The sequence below is a fragment of the Protopterus annectens genome, chromosome 2.part0 (genome assembly GCF_019279795.1).
Source record: "Protopterus annectens isolate FY-2018-M chromosome 2.part0, PAN1.0, whole genome shotgun sequence".
In the NCBI taxonomy this organism is placed as follows: domain Eukaryota; kingdom Metazoa; phylum Chordata; order Ceratodontiformes; family Protopteridae; genus Protopterus; species Protopterus annectens.
Genome location: NC_056728.1, coordinates 1,333,267,704 through 1,333,292,770, shown reverse-complemented (window position 1 = coordinate 1,333,292,770; position 25,067 = coordinate 1,333,267,704). Strand labels below are relative to the sequence as shown.

Genomic DNA, 25,067 nt, shown 5'->3' with positions numbered 1-25,067 from the left:
CTTTATTTTTTTAAACTGTATATTCTATCCTTATGTTGCTAGTTAGCCAGTAAATATTTCAGATTTTTTTTAAAGATCAAGCTTTGCTACTCACTTACAGCAAATCCACCATTTTTGCAATCCGGCAGAGCATATTAAAAAAAAGGGAGACTGCATTCCAAAAACAACTGTGACATGTCTCCCCTTCTCCCTTTGGGAGCATCCCACCCTTGGAGGCTCCTCATCACCTGCAATTGTTACCTACTGAGGGAGAGGAGTCCTTCACGTGCAGCTGCACAGTGTGATGGTATTAATAACAGTGCAGGCTCAGCTGGCTCAGCATTCCACTATTTGAATACTTTCTGCTCCAACTGAGTGTCACCCATGTGGTGAGCAAAAGCCGCTCCCTCTCCTCAGGATGGATGGGTTGGTAATGGCCACTCACTCCCATCCTTCCTGATCTGCTCTTACAGTTCTCAAACTGCTAAATGAATTCACATCATTGTGGTGTAGTCAAGGATCAATAAACCAATTCTTGTTAGTAATGTACAGCAGGAAAAGTAAGAACATGTTTAAAATGTTTTCATTATTGGTGGAAAGCTAATTCTTCACTATGTTAAGAAACAGGTTAAGTGAATATATTCTGACAATTAGCATCTTATGACATAATCACATTATTTCATGTTACATTCTTATTTCTTGATATGATATCTGGAAACTAGTGTCTATTGAAATATGCAAACTTTCCAGACTCCTCATTTGAGCGATGAAGTACACAATATATAGTTTTGGGAGCAGCAATGAATGAGCATATCTAGTAACTGCTGCTAAGGTTTTTAAGGAAAATTATGACTTTGGCAAAAAACGTTCCTCTTTCCATCTGGGATATGGTATATGCATCTCTGAGATTACAAGCTTCCAAGCAAAATTGTTAAACTAGAGTGGAAGATGGGATAAACCAGATTGCTGACCCAGAAAAAAGCACCTCCAGTGTTAAATGTGTAGATTGAACGGTTTTCCATAAGCTCATAGGTATATACCACGCTAATGACCACCAGGGCCTTTATACGCCTAGCCACGCAACCCAACTCAACTGCAACTCCTGGTAAAAGGTGTGTTTTAATTGGGGAGGGGTATGTTTGTTAAAAGTGAGATTTAAGTTAGGAGGCTGCTAAAATGATGTGTGTGAGGTATGCAAGTTATGAAATGTTTACTGTCAGCCTTGGTCTATAAGAGACAAGGGGGCCAGCCAGGGGATGAATTTATGATTATCCATCCAATGTTAGTTAGGGAATGTTTACTGTTGGCCTCTGTCTGGAAGAGACATAGGGGCCCAGCTTATAGCTGAATAGGATGCATTTATTCAGCCCACCTTCTCAATCGCCAAACAGTGCTTGTGTCTTTTGGCTTATCCTGGTTAGGGGTCGCCACAGCGGAACTCCGGACCGCTAACGTTTGGTAGTGGATTTTTTTTTTACGTGCCGAGTTACCAGCTCTGACGCACAACCTTGAACGAGGGCACGCCCATTCACGCATGCCTCCACACAGAAGCCGCTCTAGCTGAGAATCAAGCGCGACAACGTCTTGCTGTGAGGCGACAACGTTAAATCGCCAAACAGTAAATAATATAAATAAATAAAACTGAAGGTCACCTGAAATCATACCATCTTGTGGTGAAGTCATTGACTTGCTGTCTGAAACACATTTTTTTGGTATCTTTGTCTGTAAACTAGGTAAAACCACTAAGCATAATTTGGGGTAAAATGACTTGTAAATTGGAGACCAAGGTAATCAAATTCAAGAGTAGAAAATGAAGCTCATTAGCAACAAAGGCAAACCCAACCACAACTCCTATTCTCCTCTCCTAGTTTAAGGAACAAACGCTGTGGAGCCTACAAGTGGAAAGAGAACAAAGTATGTCCTAGAGCTCCTGCTTGTCTTAATCTTTTTGTATCTAGCACTCCCTGTGAATTTGTAAAACTCAAAGTCAGCACTGCCAGTAGCCAGCAACTAACCCCCCCCCTCCTCCTCTCCTCCAACATATCCTATACTTCCCTATAATATCCCTAGCTACTTGTTTATACCACATGCCCTGTAAGTAGCAATTATTGTGATAGCTGCTGCAGTCATTAAGGTGGCCCTTTCTACTAGCGTTTTTCCTCTGGATATTGCCTCTACCTAACCAACTCTCTATCACACCTACAGTTTGCCCCTTTTGCTCCACTTTTCTCTTTCTACTTGCTCTGATACTTCTAGCTTCTACTTGCTCCTATCTCTTATCACTGTATCTATCTATATCCCCTTGCATTACTTACCTTCTCTCTGAACACCTCACTGATTGTTTTTCGCCTGGACCTCTTCTTCTTTGGCTCTTCTCTGCTCTTTATTAACTCCGGTCCTAGCTGTAACCTTTGCTTAAGTACTGTTACCTTTTTACTCCACTCTTCACCTTTTGCTATTATTGCCCACTACTTTTCCCTATCTATATCCCTACACCCTTGTAATACTCACTATCTTTAACTCCCCCTCCAACAATCTTTTTCCCTCACCAGAGTGATACTATTGTTACCCTTTCGTTTTTCTGCCTGCCCCTACTTACTATCATTAGCACCACTTCCAATATTCTTATTCCCCCTCTTGACCGATACTATCGCTATCTTTCCGTTTTCCTGCCTGCCCCCTACTCCTCCCCCTCTCCCATCCAATCCCACTTCCTCTCATAACCCATAAGTACACCTGCCCTGCTTCGCACCACTTCTCTACACTAGATATCCCTGGCTGCTGTGCGTTCCTGCCTTTGGCGTTCCTGTAAGTAGTGTGTATTTGCTTCTACTTACTGTTGCATTTCTACTGTGTTTTTAATATATGGCATTCTTCTGGTGATTGCGCTACTCATTTTGATGTTAAATATGTATTACTGTGCATTAGACTGCTAGGTTATATCAGTATTATTTGAGTATTATATACTAAAGATGTTCGTAAGGCTCGTACTGTGACTGTATGTTTTTTTTCTGAACAACACTTAACTCTGTATGCTCCAGGTTACATTACGGAGTTCTTGACAGGGAATTAAGTAGATATCTCTGCCTTTTAGCGCCCTAATGTTCTCCCTTACCCAGACGTTGATATTGTAGTCTCTAGACTCCTTAACAGCTAACCTGCTCTTTACCTTGAACAGAAGTGGTAGCGCACGTTGTTTGAGTGTGTTCCTTTGCTCAGATACCACTTGGAATTGTAGTCGCTAGTCGCAATTACCAGGAACTGGTTCTTTACTTTATGAAATTGTAGAAGCACGCGTTTTTGTAGCGTGTCTTCAGGTGCAGTGCCTTATTTGCGAGCCCTGACAATCATTTTGGGTTTTTGCAATTATTAGTGAACTGGTTCTTTACTTTGGGAAATTGTAGAAGCGCGCGTTTATTGTAGCGTGTCTTCAAGTGCAGTGCCTTATTTGCGAGCCCTGATAATCATTTTGGGTTTTCCACAACATTGATTAACCTCGATAATTAGGGTTTGTTGCGGAGTCTTTGTAAACCATCTCAGTAACATCGCTGTGCTACGCATTGAGTTACAAACACCCCTTTGCAGCATTTTTAAACACCTTAATATGCTGTGTAAACAGCGTGTTTCTCTACCGATAATGCTTTAGAACCGTAATCTCCCTTGAGACCTTTGCTCCCTTTACAGTAAATGGTACTATCACCTTGTTCTAATTTTAAAATGATGCTACATGCGCCATAACTGCACCTTACAACTTAGCTTAGAGCTCACATCCTCTGGTGTTAACCACCGACTATACAAGTCTGCATTCAGACAGTCATTCATACTTCAATGCGAGGTGGTAGAACATGCTCTTTCTAGCTAAACTACACTCACGTATTGTACTTTAGACCCCCTTCCAATATATAGTGAAACTTACCCCGCTTTGGGAAGCTTACCTTCCGCCTATAATAAAAGAACTCAGCGGTTTCTATATCATTGGTGATGTAATTCAGGGATTATATATAAACATAAATTTAATCTGAACATAGGTCATACAGAGGCCTATCACTACCTCACATATTAGACTAGGTTAGTGCTCAATATAATAATTTTAATCTTGTTTCACTATCTATTGACTTTTTATCTGGTATTCTAGTATAACTTGAATGTACTTAGCCTTGCTCTTTATGTTGTATCTTTGCTTACATGACACTCTCTAATCTGTTTATATTTGCTATATGCATTTTGAATTGATCCCCTAGACAATACAAATGTTTTATCTGCTTTTTGCCTGAACTAACTTCAACTATTACTGTTGCTGAACTTGAAGCTTTTATACATGAGAATGTTAAGTGTATTTTACTGTAATGTTTCTGCCTGAACTATCTTCTATTTGAACTATTGCTGAACTTTGCTTTTTTACATGAAAATGCTACGTGAGTTTTATAGCTGTGCCTTCTGAAGACTGTGTATGTTCTTTATCTAAAGTATTTCCTTTCTTCCTTATTTTCCTAGCAGTATAACCCCTCTGACCACCTGTAGATCTGGGTTTTTGCATCCCAACCACAACTCCTATTCTCCTCTCCTAGTTTAAGGAACAAACGCTGTGGAGCCTACAAGTGGAAAGAGAACAAAGTATGTCCTAGAGCTCCTGCTTGTCTTAATCTTTTTGTATCTAGCACTCCCTGTGAATTTGTAAAACTCAAAGTCAGCACTGCCAGTAGCCAGCAACTAACCCCCCCCCTCCTCCTCTCCTCCAACATATCCTATACTTCCCTATAATATCCCTAGCTACTTGTTTAAACCACATGCCCTGTAAGTAGCAATTATTGTGATAGCTGCTGCAGTCATTAAGGTGGCCCTTTCTACTAGCGTTTTTCCTCTGGATATTGCCTCTACCTAACCAACTCTCTATCACACCTACAGTTTGCCCCTTTTGCTCCACTTTTCTCTTTCTACTTGCTCTGATACTTCTAGCTTCTACTTGCTCCTATCTCTTATCACTGTATCTATCTATATCCCCTTGCATTACTTACCTTCTCTCTGAACACCTCACTGATTGTTTTTCGCCTGGACCTCTTCTTCTTTGGCTCTACCCGCTCCGTTCGCCCTGCGGGCTCACTCCGCTCCCCTCCCTACCCCCAATTCCCACCCACCCCCAGGGGTCCTACATTTAACTCAATAAGGACACACCCCTTTACACCTCCCCTCCAATCAAATCTCAGTACAATCCTCTTACTTCACCACACCTTCCTTGAACTTATATACTCACACTCCACATCCTTAAACACTTTTCCTATCTCCTACCCCACCCTCTCTAATTACTCCTATTAATCACTACTTCATCATACTACATCCTACTTCCCTACAAACCTCCTCGAATCCACTATGCCTACTCTATCTATCCACACATTACTAAGACCATTCATCTTAATTCTACTATTCTCATCTCTTTTAACTTCCTACATTATAACTTGCTATGAATACTCTCAGATTATTTCTCCTCTATTGCCCTCTAAATGCACCTCAACTAATGCAACACCTGTAGGTTCATCCCTTCTGCATTCACCCTCTCAGTCCATTTACCTTCTATCCAAATATCACAGAATAGTACACTGCAAGTTCAGAAAAACCTTTACCAAAAAAACATATGCTATTCATTATAATCTTAAACTACAAATATATCCTACTCTTCTCCTCTTACTACAAGATGGTGATATTCATCCTAATCCAGGCCCTCATCATACTATAACCAATATAGAACAAAACCAAACTATACCCTCAACTCTCTCTTGCTCTAAACCTTCTAACTCTTTGTACATTGCCCATCTTAATATACGTAGCATCTATAACAAAATTGATCAACTCCATGCCCTTCTTGAAACTGAAAAGTTTGATATTTTATGCCTATCTGAAACTTGGTTAAAACCCTCAATTAAAGACACAGAAATTACCCCACCTGGTTATAGCATTACTAGACTTGATCGCATTAACAAGAAAGGAGGTGGGGTAGCCATCCTGCATAAAGCAAATCTAAAATTGATTCCCCAAGACTTTACTCTTACTACAAATCCTTGTGCGGAAGTTATTTGCTCTAAAATACAACTCAATACCAATAAAGCCATTAACATCATCTGTGCATATCTCCCCCCAGGAAACAACATCAATACCCTTGAAGATATACTCTACCAACTCTCTATCAAACTTCCACAGGAAACTCTAGTCCTAGGTGACTTTAATATAGATTGGCACACCTGTAATAATACTAACCCTACCTCTCATATCAGCCTCTCTGGCTTCAAACAACTTATCAATAGCCCCACTAGAATCAATAAAACAAACAATAAAGCTACTACCTTAGACTGGATTCTGACAAATACTCCCCAGCAAACCTACCAAACAGGCATCCTTCCTGACAACCTTAGTGACCACTCACTTACCTTTATCATAAGAAGCAAAACAAACCTAACCTTACCTACAACTTTTAGGACTCTTCACTCAAAAAAACATTTTAACCCTGATCAGTTTCAAGCTGAACTATTCCAATGTCATTGGGCCCCACTAAAACATCTCCCACTCAACATAGCTGTAGAACACTTCAACTCAACCTTCCTAGCAATACTTAATCAACACGCCCCAAGTCGAACCATTAGAACTAAAACTAAAACTGCTCCCTGGCTAACCTCAGATACAAAACAAAAAATTGCCCTCAGAAATAAATCTTGGCATAAGTGGCGCTCCACCAAAAGTCAAATAGACCACCAAAAGTTTAGAGAGCTTAGAAATAGTACTAAAAAAGCCATCCTAACCGACAAAAGAACTATTACTTTCAACTTCAAAAAAACACCAAAAATGAACCTAAAAAATTCTGGTCAAGTATTAATAGTCTCCTGACCCCAGGCCAAATAATTACACCAAACCCCCAGGATTCTGACCCTGACAATCCCACAATAACAGCTAATAACTTTAATTCCTTCTTCACTAATTCTATACAAACTCTAGCCAACCAACTATCTCCTGATACTTCTCAACTATCTCCTAATACCTTCATAAATACTATTCCTCCCCTTCACCTACAACCTGTATCTACCTCTTATATACAATCTCTCATTCAAAAACTCAAACCTACCACCCCTTCTGCAGACAAACTTCCTGCTGAATTCCTGCAACTATCAGCAAAGGCCATAGCTTACCCTGTCTCCATCTTAATAAACAGATCAATAAAAGAAGGTATTTTCCCTGCAATCTGGAAAATATCTCATATCATACCCCTCCATAAAGGAGGTAAATCTTATGACTACTCCAACTATCGTCCCATAGCTCTTTTATCCCCCTTAGCTAAAATCACAGAAAAATGCATACATAAACAACTGCTCAACCACCTCCTCAAGAATGGCCTTCTGGCTGACACACAACATGGTTTTAGACCTGATCACAGTACTACTACAGCTCTTCTCTCCTTCACCAACACTATTAACTTAAACCGCAACAACAATAAACTTACATCCTCACTTTTCATAGACCTTTCAAAAGCCTTTGACATGGTTAATCACACACTTCTCATGCACACTCTAAAATCTCTGGCCTTGGAGCCTTCTTCCCTTACCTGGTTTTCTTCCTATCTTGCTAATCGTCAGCAAGCTGTACTCTGGAAAAATTCTCTCTCTACTCTCCTTCCCATATCTTTAGGAGTACCTCAAGGGTCTATCCTAGGCCCTCTTCACTTTTCTATCTTTATTAATGACCTTCAATCATCTCTTCCTAATACTACCTGCATACAATATGCAGATGACTCCACTATAATCTGTACTGCCACTTCTCAAACTGAACTCCAGTTTCAAACACAATCAGCCTTCTCAACTGTTGAACAGTGGTTCTCCAACCGCTGTCTACTCCTTAACCCCAAAAACTAAATTATTACTCTTCCCACCCACCCGTAAATCTACTTTGACAAACTTCTGTATTACTTCAACTGACAACACAATAATCTCTCCTGACTCCTCAACCAAACTTCTTGGTGTTATTATCGATAATAATCTCAACTATGATTGCCATATCAACACTACAATAAAAGCTGTTAATAAAAAGATTGGATCCCTGTACAGAATAAAGCCCTTCCTCACACCTGAAGCTAGGATAACCTTAGCCCAAACACACCTTCTCTCTACCCTTCTGTATGCTTCATCTATTTACACTAATCTCTCCAAAAGTAACCTTAAGAAACTTACTACATCTTACCACAATATTGCCCGCTTTGCCACCTCTTCCCATTTCAGAACACATCACTGTATAAACCTAAAGCAACTACACTGGCTGGAACTCCCTAACAAGCTCATCTTTCAACAACTCTTAATAGCTTACAAAATTCTACACCAACCTTCTAAAACACCAGCTCTTTCCAACCTCCTGACTCCTTATATCAACCTGAAACAACTACGCTCCTCTGATAAGTCACTTGTTAATAGTACCAAAATTATGAATTCAGCAGGCAATTCCCTTTTCTCTAACTCAATAGGCAAAATATGGAACAATCTTCCATCCACTCTGTCCTCGTTGCCTACTCTTCAACTATTTAAGAAACAACTTTCCATACACCTCAATAAATTCTGGCTTTGCTCTTGTACCAACCCAGACTAGCCTGTAGACACCCTCCTATTTGTTATAAACCCTTTCAACCACTTCGTTTTCATCTTTTACTTCAACTGAGTTATCATCTCTTTGTTGTAAATATTACTTAACTCACAAAAACATTTTTGTGTTTAGATATTATATTGTTTTGCTAGTTCTAACCTATGACCTCACTTAATTAGTTAAGATATTTAATATTTGTACTTACATTTCTTCCCTTTCTATAACACAATTGTATTTCCTATAACTGTTTCAATCCTCTGGAGCTTTTCTCCCCGGGCCTCCACTGAAAATGGACATTAATCCAGCTGGACTAGCCCGGTCAACAAATGTAAAATAAAATAAAATAAAATAAAAAAATAAAATAAAAAAAAATGCCCACTGAAAGCAAAGCCAGTATCCTTCTCGTCTCCCTTCTCTTCACACTCCTATGCCAAAACATACCATCCCCCCAACTGTGAGATGAAGTAAACAAAAGAAGCCAATCCATTAATGACCATACTCTCATAACTTCATCCACTAAACTTCAGTCCACAGACCAGAGCTTCTTTTTTACCCCTATACTGTGGTAATCATTGCCACCTGATCTTACTGAGATTAGGGACTACAAACAGTTCAGACCAAAGTTCAAACAATACTTAACTGAACAATATTAGTGCACATCAGAAGAAAAGTAATATCACCTGACTCCCATGGTTTTACTATTACATCAATCCCAGAAAACATTAGCTGCTTAATTCCCTAACCTCTCCAACATATAAACTCATACCCACTGGGTTCCCCATCCGTCCTATCCATTCCCAACTATATATCCAATAACCACTTCTCTTGTTATTAGCGCTTCAGCTGCAGCACTAAGCGGTCTACAATTTCTACTCTCTTCACTGCTAAAATTTTCCTCCATACTGGTATGCAGTATGTCTGTTCTTTTGGCTGGACCACATTTACTTCAAGAGTCCCAAAGACTCCCCCATCTGTGGAACAGACTCCCTCACCATGTCAAGCAGAAAACCTCTCTAGCCTTCTTAAAGAGGAACCTGAACCACTGGACAGGAACCAAAAATACACCCCTGGGATCCCACCTGTGTCCCTGGTGGACAGGGGAAACAGGTGCTGACTTTGAGGGAACATGGGTGAAATTCTTGGCTAGGCTTATAAGGGCCTCAGGTCGAATACCTTAGTATCATCTTATGAACCTAAAGCACCTGTATTATGCACTGTATATTCCTGATTCTACTTCTTTTTAAACCATCTTATAAATATGTACATAAAGACACATTTTTTTTTTACATCTATGTTATGCCACTATACTATTTCATTTAATTCTGCTTGTAATGGTAGTTTAATTTTCTTACTAAGTACGCAAGCCAGGTTGAGCCTGCAAATGGTCAAATTTGATCAGTTCTCTCGTCTGAACAAAACAAACTCAAAGCCATTATCCTGTGCATAAAACATGGACATTCTAGATAACAAGGCAATGAGATAAAAGAAGGAAAGTTAATAACAATCAAATTTTCTCGCCAGTAAATGTCATCGTCTACGTAACAAATGAAACAGAGGGTTAAACTGGGTAGGTGGGCTGATCTGAAAACACACTTTTCAGCCACAAATGGGCTACAAGTCTCAAAAACACAGTAGACAAAGCAATACTACAAACTTCAGGGTGTTAAAACAGTTAGCAGAAAGTTAGCAAGCAGTACTTTCTCAGAAATGACTTAACTAGCAGGTTATAGCTATTGACAATTAGACAATGTGAAAGTGAGAATTGGTAATGCATAAAGTGAAAGTAAGTTATCTAGAATAGGCTGCGGGTTACAGTCACACATGGCTGTTTCCATTTGATTATCGTCCAAGGGTGTATCATATTATCCTAAATTTGCTAAGATTCACCCCCCCCCAAAAAAAAAAAAAAAGATTCACCACACCCCATTTCAGACCTCTAAGGGAAAATTATAATGGATAATAAAATGAGCAGTGGGAACTCTTCTGCTAATAACTGATCTGGATCCAAAGGAACAAAGCATGGAGAATCTGTTGTATACGAAGAGTTGTCTTATATCTTAGCTTATAGGAAATCCAAGGGGTGTTGATAAGAAATAACGGAGAACAACCAAATATCTACGTACTGAAAGTCCTTTAATGTCTAATGTGCAGATCCATTTGATCAAAGCCACAGCCTAGGTGCTACACAAGAGAAGGAAGAAATATGCTTCTTTGGTTGGATTGCTTTCCTCATAGGGGTGACGGAGAGAGATGCAATCCCACGCCCACTCACCAGTGGAGGCTACAATACCCGACTGTGGGATAAACATAAAGAAAAGGGGAGCAGAGCATCTCAAAGTGAGTGTGTAATTGTATAATATGTTGGATCATTGCACATCTACCCATGGTAGAAGGGACAGAGTAGCAGGTTTAAGAGAAATGGCCTGAAAGCCAGCTTCATAGCATACAGAGATAAAGCCCTGAGTATACCCTAACTAACCCTGGGACTGTCGGTCTCTGCAATACAGCAGTCAGCCCATAAGAAAAAGAAATGGGAGTGAGTAGATGATGCTAGCTACCTCTTCCCAGAAGAAAGGTTCAGATCAATCCCTTTTTGTTTGAGGTTCAGTAGAAAAATGACAGGTGGATAATCCTGAGATACTAAAGCAAAGAAGCTGTGGCATACAAAGGTTTGTGCACACAGCACATATTTAGTATACAAGGACCTTGTAATTTGTTAATCACATGGACTAACATGAGGTTAGTAGAAAAGCAGTGCACAGAAGTACTATACAGTATTATTACCAGAAATACAGAAATTATTATTATTACAATCTAGGATAGTTTCAATTGACATTATTCAAGACAGTCATCAAATACTCAGTAACACAGATTACTTAAAAAAGAAAATTTATGAAATACCTTGATCCACTCCTTGTTTTTATAATACGTGCACATGAGAGAAACTCCTATTTTGCCTATTATTTTTTTATCGACACCATTGATACAAGTGTCCTTCCACACTGAAGAATGAAAAAAAAAAAGACAGAATATCAAAATTAATTTCTTTCAAAATCATTGCTATTATATTATGACAACTGGTCTTAGATCATTAATGAACTTACCTTATATAATCACAGCAAAACACACTACATTTAAAACTAGCCATGGTAATCACTGATAAGAGTCACTGAGACAGCACATGGGCTTTTTTATATAGTCTACCAGAGACAAGATGAACACTAAGTGACAAATATCCATTTGGCTTGTACAGTTTCCAAGACAAACATCTCTGACCAAAACCCATAATAAACAGTATTTAGGATAGACAATCTCTTCAAATTCTTAACATTTCACTGAAGTTAAAAAAGTGAATTCCCTTTTTAAACTCATTTAACCTCAGCTCACCAGTAAGCCACTTAAAATTAAAAAAAAAAATTCTTCAGAAGCTAGAGAATGAACTCCTAATGTGGCAAAATCTGTTCAAAGTTATTCTTTTTGTAGAATTCCAATCTTAATATAAATGCCTTTAAGTCTCACGTTTTATGTATACGATATTCCTTTACCACAATGGTAATCACCTCTTTGGCAGAGACCTCAGATCCTTCACCTCCATACTTGACTGACACACTTCCTTTCCAATCGCTCTAATAGCTCATTCATTCCCCCGGGACCACAGCCCTACATCAAACTCAATCCCCTCAGAGTAAGAGTCAAGCAGTAGAAGCAGTGCTGCTGTCTGTGGTGAAGCTGATTTTTTTTCAGCTTTAAACCTAGCTTTTCTCCATGCAAGTTGCACCTTCAGGGACAGGTGTGCAATGAGCACTGAAGTGGATTGCCACATGCTTCTGTGAGTGATGTAAGCTTGCAACCCCCCCCCCCCCAAACAAATTCATCTGTTGCCTCTCTGGCCTCCACTGAGGAGATCAAATGGAGCATGTGTTCTTATGCATGTGCTCTCTCCTCCAACCCCAACAGAAATCAGCCCCTTTATTGATTTCCCATAGCAGGTCAACTCCTGGTAACAGTAAGGTTGATCCCTGGTCATCGGTGTCACACTCACGGCTCTATGTAAGGAAGTTAACAAGTGCTTCTTAGTTTTCACTTTTTGCTATATAAAATCTATGGCACTTTATGCAGCAACATTCTTTGTTAATTAATTATAGAGTTTAAAGTTATTAGCAATGTAAGCCGTGGTGGTGCAGCGGTAGCATTGTTGCCTCACAGCAGGAGGTTCTCCCGTTTGATTCTCGGCTGGAGCGCCTTCTGTGAGTAGTCTGCATGTCCTCCCCACGGTCGAGTGGCACTCGAAAGACATGCATAGAATGGGCGTGCCTTCGTTGAAGGTTGGGCGTCGGGCTGGCACCTCAGCACCTGTAAAAAATCTACTGCTAATCATTAGCGGACCGCAGTTCCATTGTGGCTTGAAAAAAATGCTGTTTGCGGTGGGCCACTGTGCATGTTTAACTTTTTCAGCTGCTTTCACTGTTTTACAAATTGGTGTGTTTGAGTGGTGCTGCATTAAGCACAGCAAAGTTGTAACATGTACCAATGTGAGAGTCTTGACCTACATCTGTACTCATGCACTAACTACTCAAAGATTCAGTAAAATTGTATGTTACTTGTAGCACATATAAGGCCCCACAGCTGACCGTACATACAATGTGCTCTGAGATTACTGTTTTGGTCTCCCCTGCAGGCTGGCCATAGCTATCCTACATTGTCGATACTTCTGCAGCTACCATCGTAATGAATAAGTGCCCATAGTTTGGGTGGAGTGGTGCTAGCCTTGACTGCTCTGTAAATTTGAGTCTCATCTCATTAACTTATGTATAACCATTCAGTCGCAGTCATTGTATCCCTCCACAAGATAGCCATTTAATAATACCCTCTCTACAATCTAGCTCATATAATCATATAACATTTACCCTGTGCACTTTTCAACTAAATCCCACGAATCACTGCAAAAAAGCCAATCTGCTTGTTTCCCTTCTATTGCTAGCCTCTTAGCATTTGGTATCCATAGAAACTGCCTTATTCTCACAGATAAACTTACTCAGCATGAGAGTATCTGTGAGATATGCAAGTATTTCATTTGGAGGTATCCCCCTCATTAAATAAATAAAACCAACCAACAAACAAACTAGACTGAGCAGTACATCTGTCCACCACAATCAAAGGAGAGTTGCATTAAAATGTCCTAGCTGAGGTTGTAAAAATTTTTTTTACTAAAGTCTCCCAAATCTGGGAAGACTAGGTCTCAGCAGCAATCCAATACTTCAGTTTATTCATGTACACCCACAACAGAGAGTTACCAAGAGTCAACTCATGTCAAGTCTTCCACTGCAAACCTGTATGTTATGTCATAGTGATAGGCAACTCTATAGGTATGTGCACAGATTATCCACTAACAAGGCTGGGCAAAAAAAGGGTTATGGTGCATTGTCTTTTAGGGGCCAGGATTTCTGAAGTCACAAGCACTACAGACCCTTAGAACAGGCAAGCATTACTATAACATGGTGGTAAGCTCATACAGAAGTGAATGACCCTGGATACAAATCCATGAGGGGCATATCAAAATTCTCTAAAGCATGTGATAAATGTAGGCAAGAAATCAGTCCAGAGTATAATCCTTCCTTCTTCAAAAATGATGCATAGACACACAGAAATAATAATTGACTTCAACTACTGGTTAACTAATTAATGTCATTCTAGAGGGATCTGTCAGTATGGGACAAGATGCCAGTCAGTCCGAACTTGATTTGCAAAAAAAAAAAAAAAACATGGCGTGTACATCTCATTCTTCCACCTACTGCTAAAAGTCCTGACATTATTATATCTGTACATGCTCAGCAGATGAACAAACAACTGAATCAACACTGTAGGTAATCACATACATGATATAGAAGTTTAGATCGGGAAAATATCAGTGGTTGGCAAGATCATTTCAGCAGTCAGACATCTCCTAGGATGTATGGTCACAGTCTCCTGCATGGACACCCATTCACTGCTCCTCTTCTGGTGGTCAGGGCAAGGCACAAAGTGTAACTGTGACAACAAATCCTACTGAGACAAACTAAGAGCAGCAGCAATACATGTACGTGTAAACTAACAGGTCTGCATATATGTAAGAAAACAACTCTGTGTTAGTCACACATCAGCCAAATGACTTTCAAAACCTCATGGCAAAATATCTGCATTAATGTAACTACACAGAACAGCAAAATACATCTTCAACAGTAGAAAAACAGTAACCAAAGTACATGTTATACAGGGCTAACAGACTGCACCACATGACCAGAAGGAGGAAGCCTATCCTGCAGCAATGATGTTCATACATCTACTGGTACAGTTAGTTATCGCAAATCTATACTATGTATATATGAATTACTTCTGCAAGGTCATGTACTTGAATTGGAAGAATACAAAATACTGCAACTTAAGGCTCCAGATTAGGTGGTTGGTCTTCAGTACCCCCCTGCAGAACTGCTTAAACAAATTTAGCTCTGTTTCTATAGTGGACATCCGGTTTATAATGTTCTGACAAAAGTGAAAACAGGTCTGTGTAGCAGCATCACATTATACTCTGAACAGATACAATTCTAAGGCAGGCTGCAGTTGTACCTGCAAATTTAGCAATGTGGAAACTAACATTGTCAGATGCTTTATTAACTTTATCATTAAAGAAAACAAAGCAATTAGCTAACCACCAAGACCACTTGGAAAGAGCCTGACTGGTTACTGGATGACAATATTTGTTTCCCTGTATGTCTAATTGATTACTGTCATTTATTTATTTATACATATTGCACAGCTCTTTGTACACCCATACAGTAGAGTGTCATTTATCCTTTATTTTGTTTTCTTACTTGGGAAAGAAAATAGGGAGCTGAATAAACTGGTTGAAGGTAAATTCAAATAATACTTAAGGCATAAAGGAGGAATTTGTTTGAATGGGTGTCCTTTCCTTATGAAATGCTGTGTAAGGCTCTTAACACACCAAGACCTGTAGTTCAGAAATCCCTTGAGATGATGATATTGCATCTTATCCTCCATGACAGAACTCTCAAGTTCACAGAATTCACTGCATCAAGGGAAGGTGAAGTCAGTTATAAAAGTTCAGGAAGTCTTACATGTAGAAAACCCTTAGAAGCAGTTTTATTACTATGCTTGAAGCTAAAGGAGGCTGTAAAAGCAATCAGATATAAATTGCTGAAAGGTGTACTTTAACAGGTTAGTAAGCCAAGCCTATATATTAAACAGGGGCAAGTCTTTTAATACTGAACTGAAACGCTATCTATAGTAATGAGTTTATTCTGACACCAAAGCATGATTCATATGGAAATGTAAACTCTTCTAGTATCTGGTAATTTAACGCTCTTCTCAGAATCTGTATGATCTCATTAGAGAATAAACTGGAACTGGAAATTAACCTGATAACATCCAAGCTGTAGACCCTGAGGTTTCACTTAAACCTTTCTTCTTGACGGGAAAGCAAATGTTAAAGGATCTATTAATGACACAGGAGTCAGACGACTGAATCTTGGCCAGAAAGAAGCAATCAAAATGAGATTTTCTTTTTCCTTTATTTTAACCCTCAGAAATGCCACTGGTATACAGAAATAATGGATTCCAAAGCCAGGATAATGAACATTTTCTTCACATTTGTTTTCTCCACTGAAATACTACGGTTCTTAATTTTCACAGGTAGTGTAATTATTCATGAAGAACAACTGTAAATGGTACTTGCAATTAGCAAGCAAGAAAAAGCAAATATTACAACATGTTGAAAGATACACTTCTAACTCAATCCATGACACTACAAAGCTAAGCAGGGTCATTATTTAGGGTTGGATGGTAAAAAGAACTGAAAACATTTTACATATACGTGTGTGTGGATATATATATATATAACATTGTGTGTGTATAAAAATGCTTGTTTTTACAGCCAGCCCACCTTTAATGACTATATCATGAGAATGCAACCAAACATCCTACCCCAGGGGTGGGAGAGGAATCCAACTACTTGAAAAGATATGGAAAAAGACAAACTTCTGCCTTTCACTGAACTGCCAGATCATATGCAAGACTTTCAGAAAAATGAACTATATAATGTACCTCTGTTACATTACACTTTTTTTGGACCAATTTTGACACAATGCCTGTTGATCACCAATCCCTCTTCCAAGCCAGTTGGCTCATTTCCTCCTCATCACAGAGGAAAGAGTCTGCCAAGAGGGACTATCAGGGTTATTTTATTTCTTTACGTAGCCCTAACATCCCCTCCCCACACACACAACCTTGGTATAAGCAGAGTAGGGGAAAGTACAATGGCATGACACAAAGTACACCTTCCTCACTTCCATAAGGGCCATTTCTCTTTATGCAGATCTACTTCTTCAAAGCCCAGAAAGTGGTCTCCCCCATCTCCACCAGGGAAATCACACCCCTTAAACTTCCCCTCAATTCCTGGCTCCCCCAGTGTTAGGGTTGCTAGACGAACCCTGGTTGCTTGGACTGCAATCAGGGCTCCATCTCTCTGCACCATGGAGCTAGTCTGTTACATCACAATTCAAGAGGGACCTCTGTGATGGCCGACAGCTGCAAAGAATCCAAACCAACATCCAACAACCTCCAGAAAGGTAGGAGCCAGATCAAGTTAAATGCAATGGTTTAGATGACTGAATATCCAAGAAACAAAAGAGGCTCGCCACGACCACTTAAAACTACTGTTCTTTATTCCACTGCAGTAAAAGTAAGCGCTTTCACGTTGCCAGAACGCTTCTTCAGACTTCAATAACTGCTATACAAAATGAATAACTATATATAGTGTTCAAATAGACGCACCTTAACAATTAAGTCTTTAATAATTAAACCAATTAAAAGATTTTCTTTGAAAAAGGAAGAGCCTAAAAAATACCCTCATACATATACATATATCCTGTACCTATATAAAATAAAAACACATATATAACTGTGACGAAAGATGTATGCAAAAATATGTAAACAAAAATATATATGCACCATTAAATATTCTATGCTCTTAAAATAATTATAAAAACAACTAATGCTTATATAAACGAGCAGCTAAGAAGGGTTTAAGGGTAACCCTTTCATTTAGACCATGCCCCTTAAAACTTTGTAGTCTTATTATCCATTTATTCTCTCTTTCCTTCAGTATAATCCTTAATGTTTCCCAATCTGTTAGACTTCTTTATTAACTCAAGTACAGTGAGCTTAAAGGTATGTTGAGTGCCTTTTTGCAATACATGACAAGCTAGGGCATTTGTTTCATTTTCTTTGTTAATAGCATAAATATGCTCCCTAACTCATTCCCTTAAACTCCTGTTGGTTTTTCCCACATAAAAACATGAGCAGGTTTGGCACACAGCAACATAGACCACATCACGTGACTTACAGTCTGCATAGAAATTAAAATCATATACTTGGGTAGTATCAGGATGTCTAAAATTATTCATACTAGACATAAAACCACAATGATTGCAGTTCCTGCACGGTAACGTTCCTTTTCTATCAGATTTAACCAAATCTCTACTATTATTCTCATAACATAATAGTCTCTTCAAAGATTTAGTATTTTATATTTGACATCTAGAGGTTATAACTCACATGAAATACAAAAAATATTTCAAGTTAATGAGTGCACCAAGAAAAACAAAGGTAGACCATATTTTTATAATTATATGAATGCTGATAGAAGCTTGCAGACTGTAAATAATAATAAGAATGGACATGCGTACAAGAGACTTACTAGCCATTATTCCAATCAGAATTCTAAGATTAAGGAGGTAATTAATAGGAACTGGAATATTCTTTTTTTTTCCATAATAAATTTTTATTGAAATATATTTTCCAAAAACATTACAAAAATACAATAAACATCACACACCTAATACACTATAACTACTACAAACCATTTATACAATATCTACATGAAATGCTTCCTATATTTAATATATTCCTAAAATCAGTATCATGCTAATATAATATTGAAGACCTTTTCCCATATTTTCGGGTTATTAATATTTTTGTTAGTTTGTTTCAGAAATAATTTATGTGCTAGTATATGTTTTACAGCCACAAGCTTAAAATTATTCCACGATGTCTTATGTGGTTCTAGCCAATTTGTGGCTATATAGAGTTTCATCAGCAAAAAAATATTCATACAAATAATAGTTTGCGATCTGGAAAGCTCTCTTGGAGGAATGTGTAGAATCATAAATTCCCATGACAGTGTAGAACTTTTGATAACCCATCTTTTGCAGTTGTACTTTAAGAGAGTTCCAAAGTTTATATACGCATTTACAACTCCAGAACATATGAAGAAGATCCGCTGTTTGATCTGCACAGTATGGACAAATTGGAGAATTCCTAGGGTTAAATTTATGTAATCTAAGATGTGTGTAATATGCATTGTTCCAAATCATCAATTGCGTGTACATCAGTTTTTGAAAAGAAACTGATTTCCTAGTTATATCAATTGCTTTAATATCTGATTGTCTGTTACTGTTACTTTGTTTACCCAATACTCTGAAAGCAAAATTTTGTCCTGAAATTTCAAATCCTTAATTAATTTGTATGCAGTTGCTATAAATTTAGTGTCTTGTTGGATAGCTTGCCACAATTCAGAGCACTTATCCACAAATCCGGCTGCAGGTTTAAAGTTCCTAAAATAGCTCAAGGCAAGTTCTTTAACTTGTCTCATTATAACAATGTAACTTCTAGGTAGATTCATTTCCTGTCTAATTTGTAAAGCCGATAAGTCAAGTTTATTAAAAACATCAAATAGAGTCAGATTAACTATTAATGGAAATTTGCTGAGATCGATCAGCTGATTATTTAGTTTAAAATTAGGATTCCTGTGGAAAGGTTGAAGAACCATCATATATTGCAATAAATCTACGGACTGAAATAAAGTTTGCAAAGATGAGACACAGGTTATTATGCGGTCCATGACCCCATATTTTATCAGACTAATTTTGTCCATAAAGAGTAATGCTTTAGGATTTATTTTCCTATCCAAAATATGCTTATGATTCAAGACCACCCAAGTTGGTATCCATTTTGTATTCGTTACATCATAATTAGCAATTCTTAAAATTTGATTAGCGTTTACAATCAAATAATATGCTTCAAAGTTTGGTAGCTCAAGTCCCCCTCTTGTTTTAGGGGTCATTAATTTCTCATAAGATATTCTAGTTCTTTTTGGGTTCCAGATAAATTTAGCTAGATCTTTATGCATTTGTTTAAAAACTGTTTTTGAAATTGATAATTGGGCAGACCTAAATATGTATAACATTCGTGGTAGTATATTCATTTTCACTATTGATACTTTTGCTAAGTTTTAAATTCTTCCATCTGTCACAATCAGCTATTATGTGTTCCCATACTCGTTTACCATTATTGTTATAAAAGTCCTTATTATCCGTAGAGAAGTTGATACCCAAATATTTAATATTTTCTTTACATGTTAACTTCCCCATCAGGGCCATTAATGAAAAAGGTTTTGGGGTTCTTAACGGGAAGATATTAATTTTCCAAGTTAATTTTATAATTAGAAACTACCGAAAATTCGTTTATGAGCTTTAATATCTTTTCACTGTCCGAAATTGGGGTTGCACAATAAATAATAAGATCATCGGCGAATGCTGACATTAATATTTTATTCCTATAAATTATTGGTGCATTATGATATAAATTTTGCTTGATATATAAAAATAGGGGTTCTAGATATAGGTTAAACAATAAGGGGGACATGGGACAACCCTGACGAGTACCATTTTTAATCTGTATTCTGTTAGAATAAGTCCTATTGATGTATAACGTAGTGTATGGATTACTATATAATATTTGTAGTATCTGAATGAATTCTTGGGGCAAGTTAAAATAGGGTAACACATCAAACAAAAACTTTATGTCTACTCTATCAAATCCTTTCTGGGCATCTATTATAAGAGCATAGATATTAAAGTTGTTTTGTTTAGCATACGTCATCATATTATGCAGTGTAAGTGTGTTATCGCTAGTTTGTCTAGTTGCCATAAATCCAGCTTGTTCCTTAGAAATTAGATACATCAAAACCTTCTCTCGATGCTATAACTGATGTTAAAATTTTCATATCCACATTCATTAGTGCTATTGGTCTGTAATTATCTGGGTTAAGGGGATCTGAATTGGTTTTATGTATGAGAATTGTTTTTGATGCATTGAGGTGGGGGTCACTAATTTTATTTTTAGTTATATAATTAAATACATGAGACAATTCTTTTCCCAAACTATCAGCAAACTCTTTGTAAAATTCAGCTGTAATACCATCAGGCCCTGGCGACTTATGTGCTTTCATATGTTGAATTGTATATACTATTTCTTCTTTAGAAATAGGTTTAATCAGGTCACTTTGCAGGCTCTCTTCTAATTCTGGAAAGTTAATTTTTTGCAGAAAACTTTTATTCTGGTTATGTAGAGACCTATCAGTTTGCCCCTCATACACCTTAGTATAGATTTTCCCAAAAACATCAACAATATCCTCAGTTTTAGAATATATTGTGTTGTTATACTGTATTTCCGAAATATATCCAGTTGTTTTTGATTGATTTATAATCCTTGCCAGTGCTTTTGATGGTATTTGAACATTATTAGCATATTTCACTAAACACCTATGTTCTTGAAGTGTTAAGTTATTATTATGAAGCAAAAAGAAATCCCTTTGAAGCTTCAACATTTCCTCCTCAGTTTGAGCATTAAAATTCTGAATCAGCTCATTATCAAGTTGTTTTATTCTTATTTCTAGTTTTTGAATATCACTATTATGAATTTTCTTATAATATGAGGCTTTTTGTATAAGAAATCCTCTAATTTGAGCTTTAGCTGTCGCCCATTCAATGTCAGGAGTATGTTTTTGGAGATTCAAGCTATCTGTAAATTCTTTCAAATATTTTATAATTCCGTCTGCTATCTCTTTTTTACTTAAAAGATTTGGGTTGAGTGACCAATTATAACCCCTATGCCTTCTTGTGTCTTTTAAATCTTTAGAAAATTTTAACGAAATTTTTGAGTGATCTGATAGATGACGAGTATGTATAACCACCACTGGTTCTAAATTCGTTAGTGCTTTAGATATCAAAAAGTAATCTATTCTAGCTCACATTTTGTGGCATGGTGAATAAAAGGTGTATTTATTTGCATTATTAATATCTTGTGAATAAGAAAAGGGGTTATATAATTGAAAATCTTCCTTAAAATCATTTAATGCTATCCCGGCCTGCTTATTAAATGCTCTTTGTGGACAAGACCTATCCAACTTTGGATTTTGATAGGTATTCCAGTCCCCACCCACAACAAAATAATAACCATCATATTGTGTTAATATTGGATATAATGATGCTATGAAACTGTGTTGATCATTACATGGGGCATATATATTCAAAAGTAGGATAGGTTTATCAAATGCATTATCCGATAAAATCACATAACACCATCGCCCATTTGGATCCACTTTGGAGTCTAAAATCCTATCTTTGTATTGGGTTTTGATAATTATAGCCACTCCGCACTGTTTGTCTTACCTTCTGATGTCACTAGCTCTCTAATCCAGTTCTTTTTTCTAATATCATTCCATTGTTCATTCATCAAATGTGTTTCCTCTAGAAATACAAACAGTGCTTTGTCCTGTAATAATATGTGTAGCAACAGCTTTCTCTTCTTCAAGTTCTGGAGCCCTTTAACATTCCATGAGTTCAACTCCCACATTCGCAGGTCTTGGTATCAAATAACAATATAAGAGGGGAATTATCAAATTGACATGTATTGACTGTACACTATATCTAATCTGGAAGCATTTCCTACATCCCGTCCCTAACCAGTGCTTACCCACTTTACCCCTGGACCAGGATTTATATAGGTCTTGTATAAGAGAAAATATAAACAAGGTTAAACACACCAACACACTGAAAAACTTCAGGTAATAACATTTAAAACATTTCCTAAACTTACAACCTATATATTCTAGCATATCCACATCAAAGTCTAAACTACACATTCCCTACCAAACACTGCTACTTAACTACAGCTTTGGTTTAACTATTAGTTAAACAAATCTCATCTAAGGTTATTACTGTGTAAAGGAAAGTTTTAGTAGATTGGGTCCTTATTTTATCCTACCTTACGTATCTGTTTTGTTGCAATCATTATGTACATAAACTTTTTACAGAAGAGAGGAGAGAGGGGAAAAAAAAATGCATCCTACATTTTAAATCTGTACCCTACACAGTGCCTGCCACTCACTGCATATAGTAAAAAAAACGATTTTGGTTCACACCTATAAAAGAAGAAAAAAATAGTAAAAGTACATGTTATTATGTGCTTTAAGTACATACTGTAATGTTATTTCGTTATAAAAAGAACATTAACATATTATTTTCAGTTCTCTTTGTCTTCTCAAGCCAGGAAACCATCAGAAATACGACGGGGGACCTCTTTCACAGCAGGACCACAGGAAGTGTTACATCCAAATCGACTCTCTCAGTTGAAATCCAGGCATTTCCTGTTTACCACACAATGGAAATAGACCTTGGAGGTCATAAAACTCTGGAAACCAGACAGCAGACCCTCAGATTAGCATAAACAAACAGTTGTATTGCTTTTACAGAGGCCTGAACAGTTTTAGTGAAGAAACAAAGGATTAGAAAAGCCTTGAGGTAAAATACATGCTGGATCTGACTACAGGAACATGCCAGTCTCAATGGAAGTTCTTTTCAGCCCTCTGATGCAGGTAGAACTTTAAAAACTTTCAGAAACACTTCTTTTGCCTGATTTTTATTGGAAACAGAATATTTAGTGCCATCCACCATAAATGTAAGCATATTGGGGTATTTCATCTGGAATTTAATTTGTTTATCAATCAGAAATTTACAGTAAGCAGATAAAGACTGTCTAGCCTGCCTTACTTGTAATGGTAAATCTTGAGCCAGAAATATTTTAACATTTTTCCACATAACATAGCCACCATTTTTTTTTTGCAGTAAACAGTATTTTGCTAACATCTTGAAAGTTCAATATCTTAACATATACAGGTCTAGGCATAGTAGAAGCTTGTACCTCTCTCAGCGATCTGTGTGCCCTTTCTATTACAATCTGTTTCACCTCATCAGCATCATTTAACAGGATTTCAAATATTTGTGTTATGGCTGGTATTAGCTCTGCATACTGGATGTTTTCAGGGATTCCTCTTATAATAATATTATTTCTTCTAGACCTTGCTTCTAAATCAATAAGTTTATTTTGCATGGCTTGTACATCCACATCACATACCTTTGATTTTTCTCCAGCATGTCAATTTTGTCCTCTATTTCAGAAATTCTGGTCTCAGTTTTGTCCATTCTCTGAAGCAATTGATTGCATAAAACTCCAAATGTTTGTATTTGTGAGGTCAAGTCCTTTAGAGCTTCCTGTATAGGTAGTAAAGCGTGTTTGATATCCTCCATGTTTAGTGGCTGATCAGTCCTGGATCTAGTTTCTGTTGTTCCTGCTGTCTAGTAATCCTTTGTTTTTTCGCAGTTCCATCCTTTACTGGTGACTGTAGTTCTGACAACTTTGTCTTAGTAGTAGTTGTTTCCATGGTTCTTCCTTGTTGCAAGATTTTTCTTTCCCCAAGCAGAAGGGCAGAATAAAGAAAGCACACGGTCCTTTGTTTGTTTCTCTCTTCAGAGCAAAGTAATCACTTGTAATCCTGATGGATAAATACTTTTTTCCCCCCACTTTTTTAACTGATTTTAGATTAGGTAAGTATAAATGCAACTTTTTATCGTCAATTTGATGTTTAAACCTCCTGATACCCACTCAGATCAGAGATTTTCCTCGGGTTAATTGAAGAGCTGCAGTTTAGCAGTGTTTACAGCATGGCAGCCATCTTTGAATGCCGGAACTGGAATATTCTAACGAGTGATGAGAGGATAACACAGATAGTAGGGGAGAGACCAAGTTTCTCATATAAAAATACTAAATCTTTGAAGAGACTATTATGTTATGAGAATAATAGTAGAGATTTGGTTAAATCTGATAGAAAAGGAACGTTACCGTGCAGGAACTGCAATCATTGTGGTTTTATGTCCAGTATGAATAATTTTAGACATCCTGACACTACACAAATATATGATTTTAATTTCTATGCAGACTGAAAATCACGTGATGTGGTGTATGTTGCTGTGTGCCAACTATGCTCATGTTTTTATGTGGGAAAAACGAACAGGAGTTTAAGGGAATGAGTTAGGGAGCATATTTTTGCTATTAACAAAGAAAATGAAACAAATGCCCTAGCTTGTCATGTATTGCAAAAAGGCACTCAACATACCTTTAAGTTCACTGTACTTGAGTTAATAAAGAAGTCTAACAGATTGGGAAACATTAAGGATTATACTGAAGAAAGAGAGAATAAATGGATAATAAGACTACAAAGTTTTAAGGGGCGTGGTCTAAATGAA

The 25,067-nt window shown here is 37.4% G+C and overlaps 1 protein-coding gene across 1 annotated transcript in view; it reads right to left on the bottom strand.

Moving 5' to 3' along the window:
• The window catches only part of TOPAZ1 (testis and ovary specific TOPAZ 1), a 1,272,938-nt gene that overhangs the window by 369,039 nt on the left and 878,832 nt on the right, over positions 1–25,067 (bottom strand). The window contains exon 13 of the mRNA XM_044060400.1: positions 11,491–11,591. Coding sequence (XP_043916335.1) covers positions 11,491–11,591 — 101 coding nt within the window. The remainder of the gene's footprint in view (positions 1–11,490; positions 11,592–25,067) is intronic.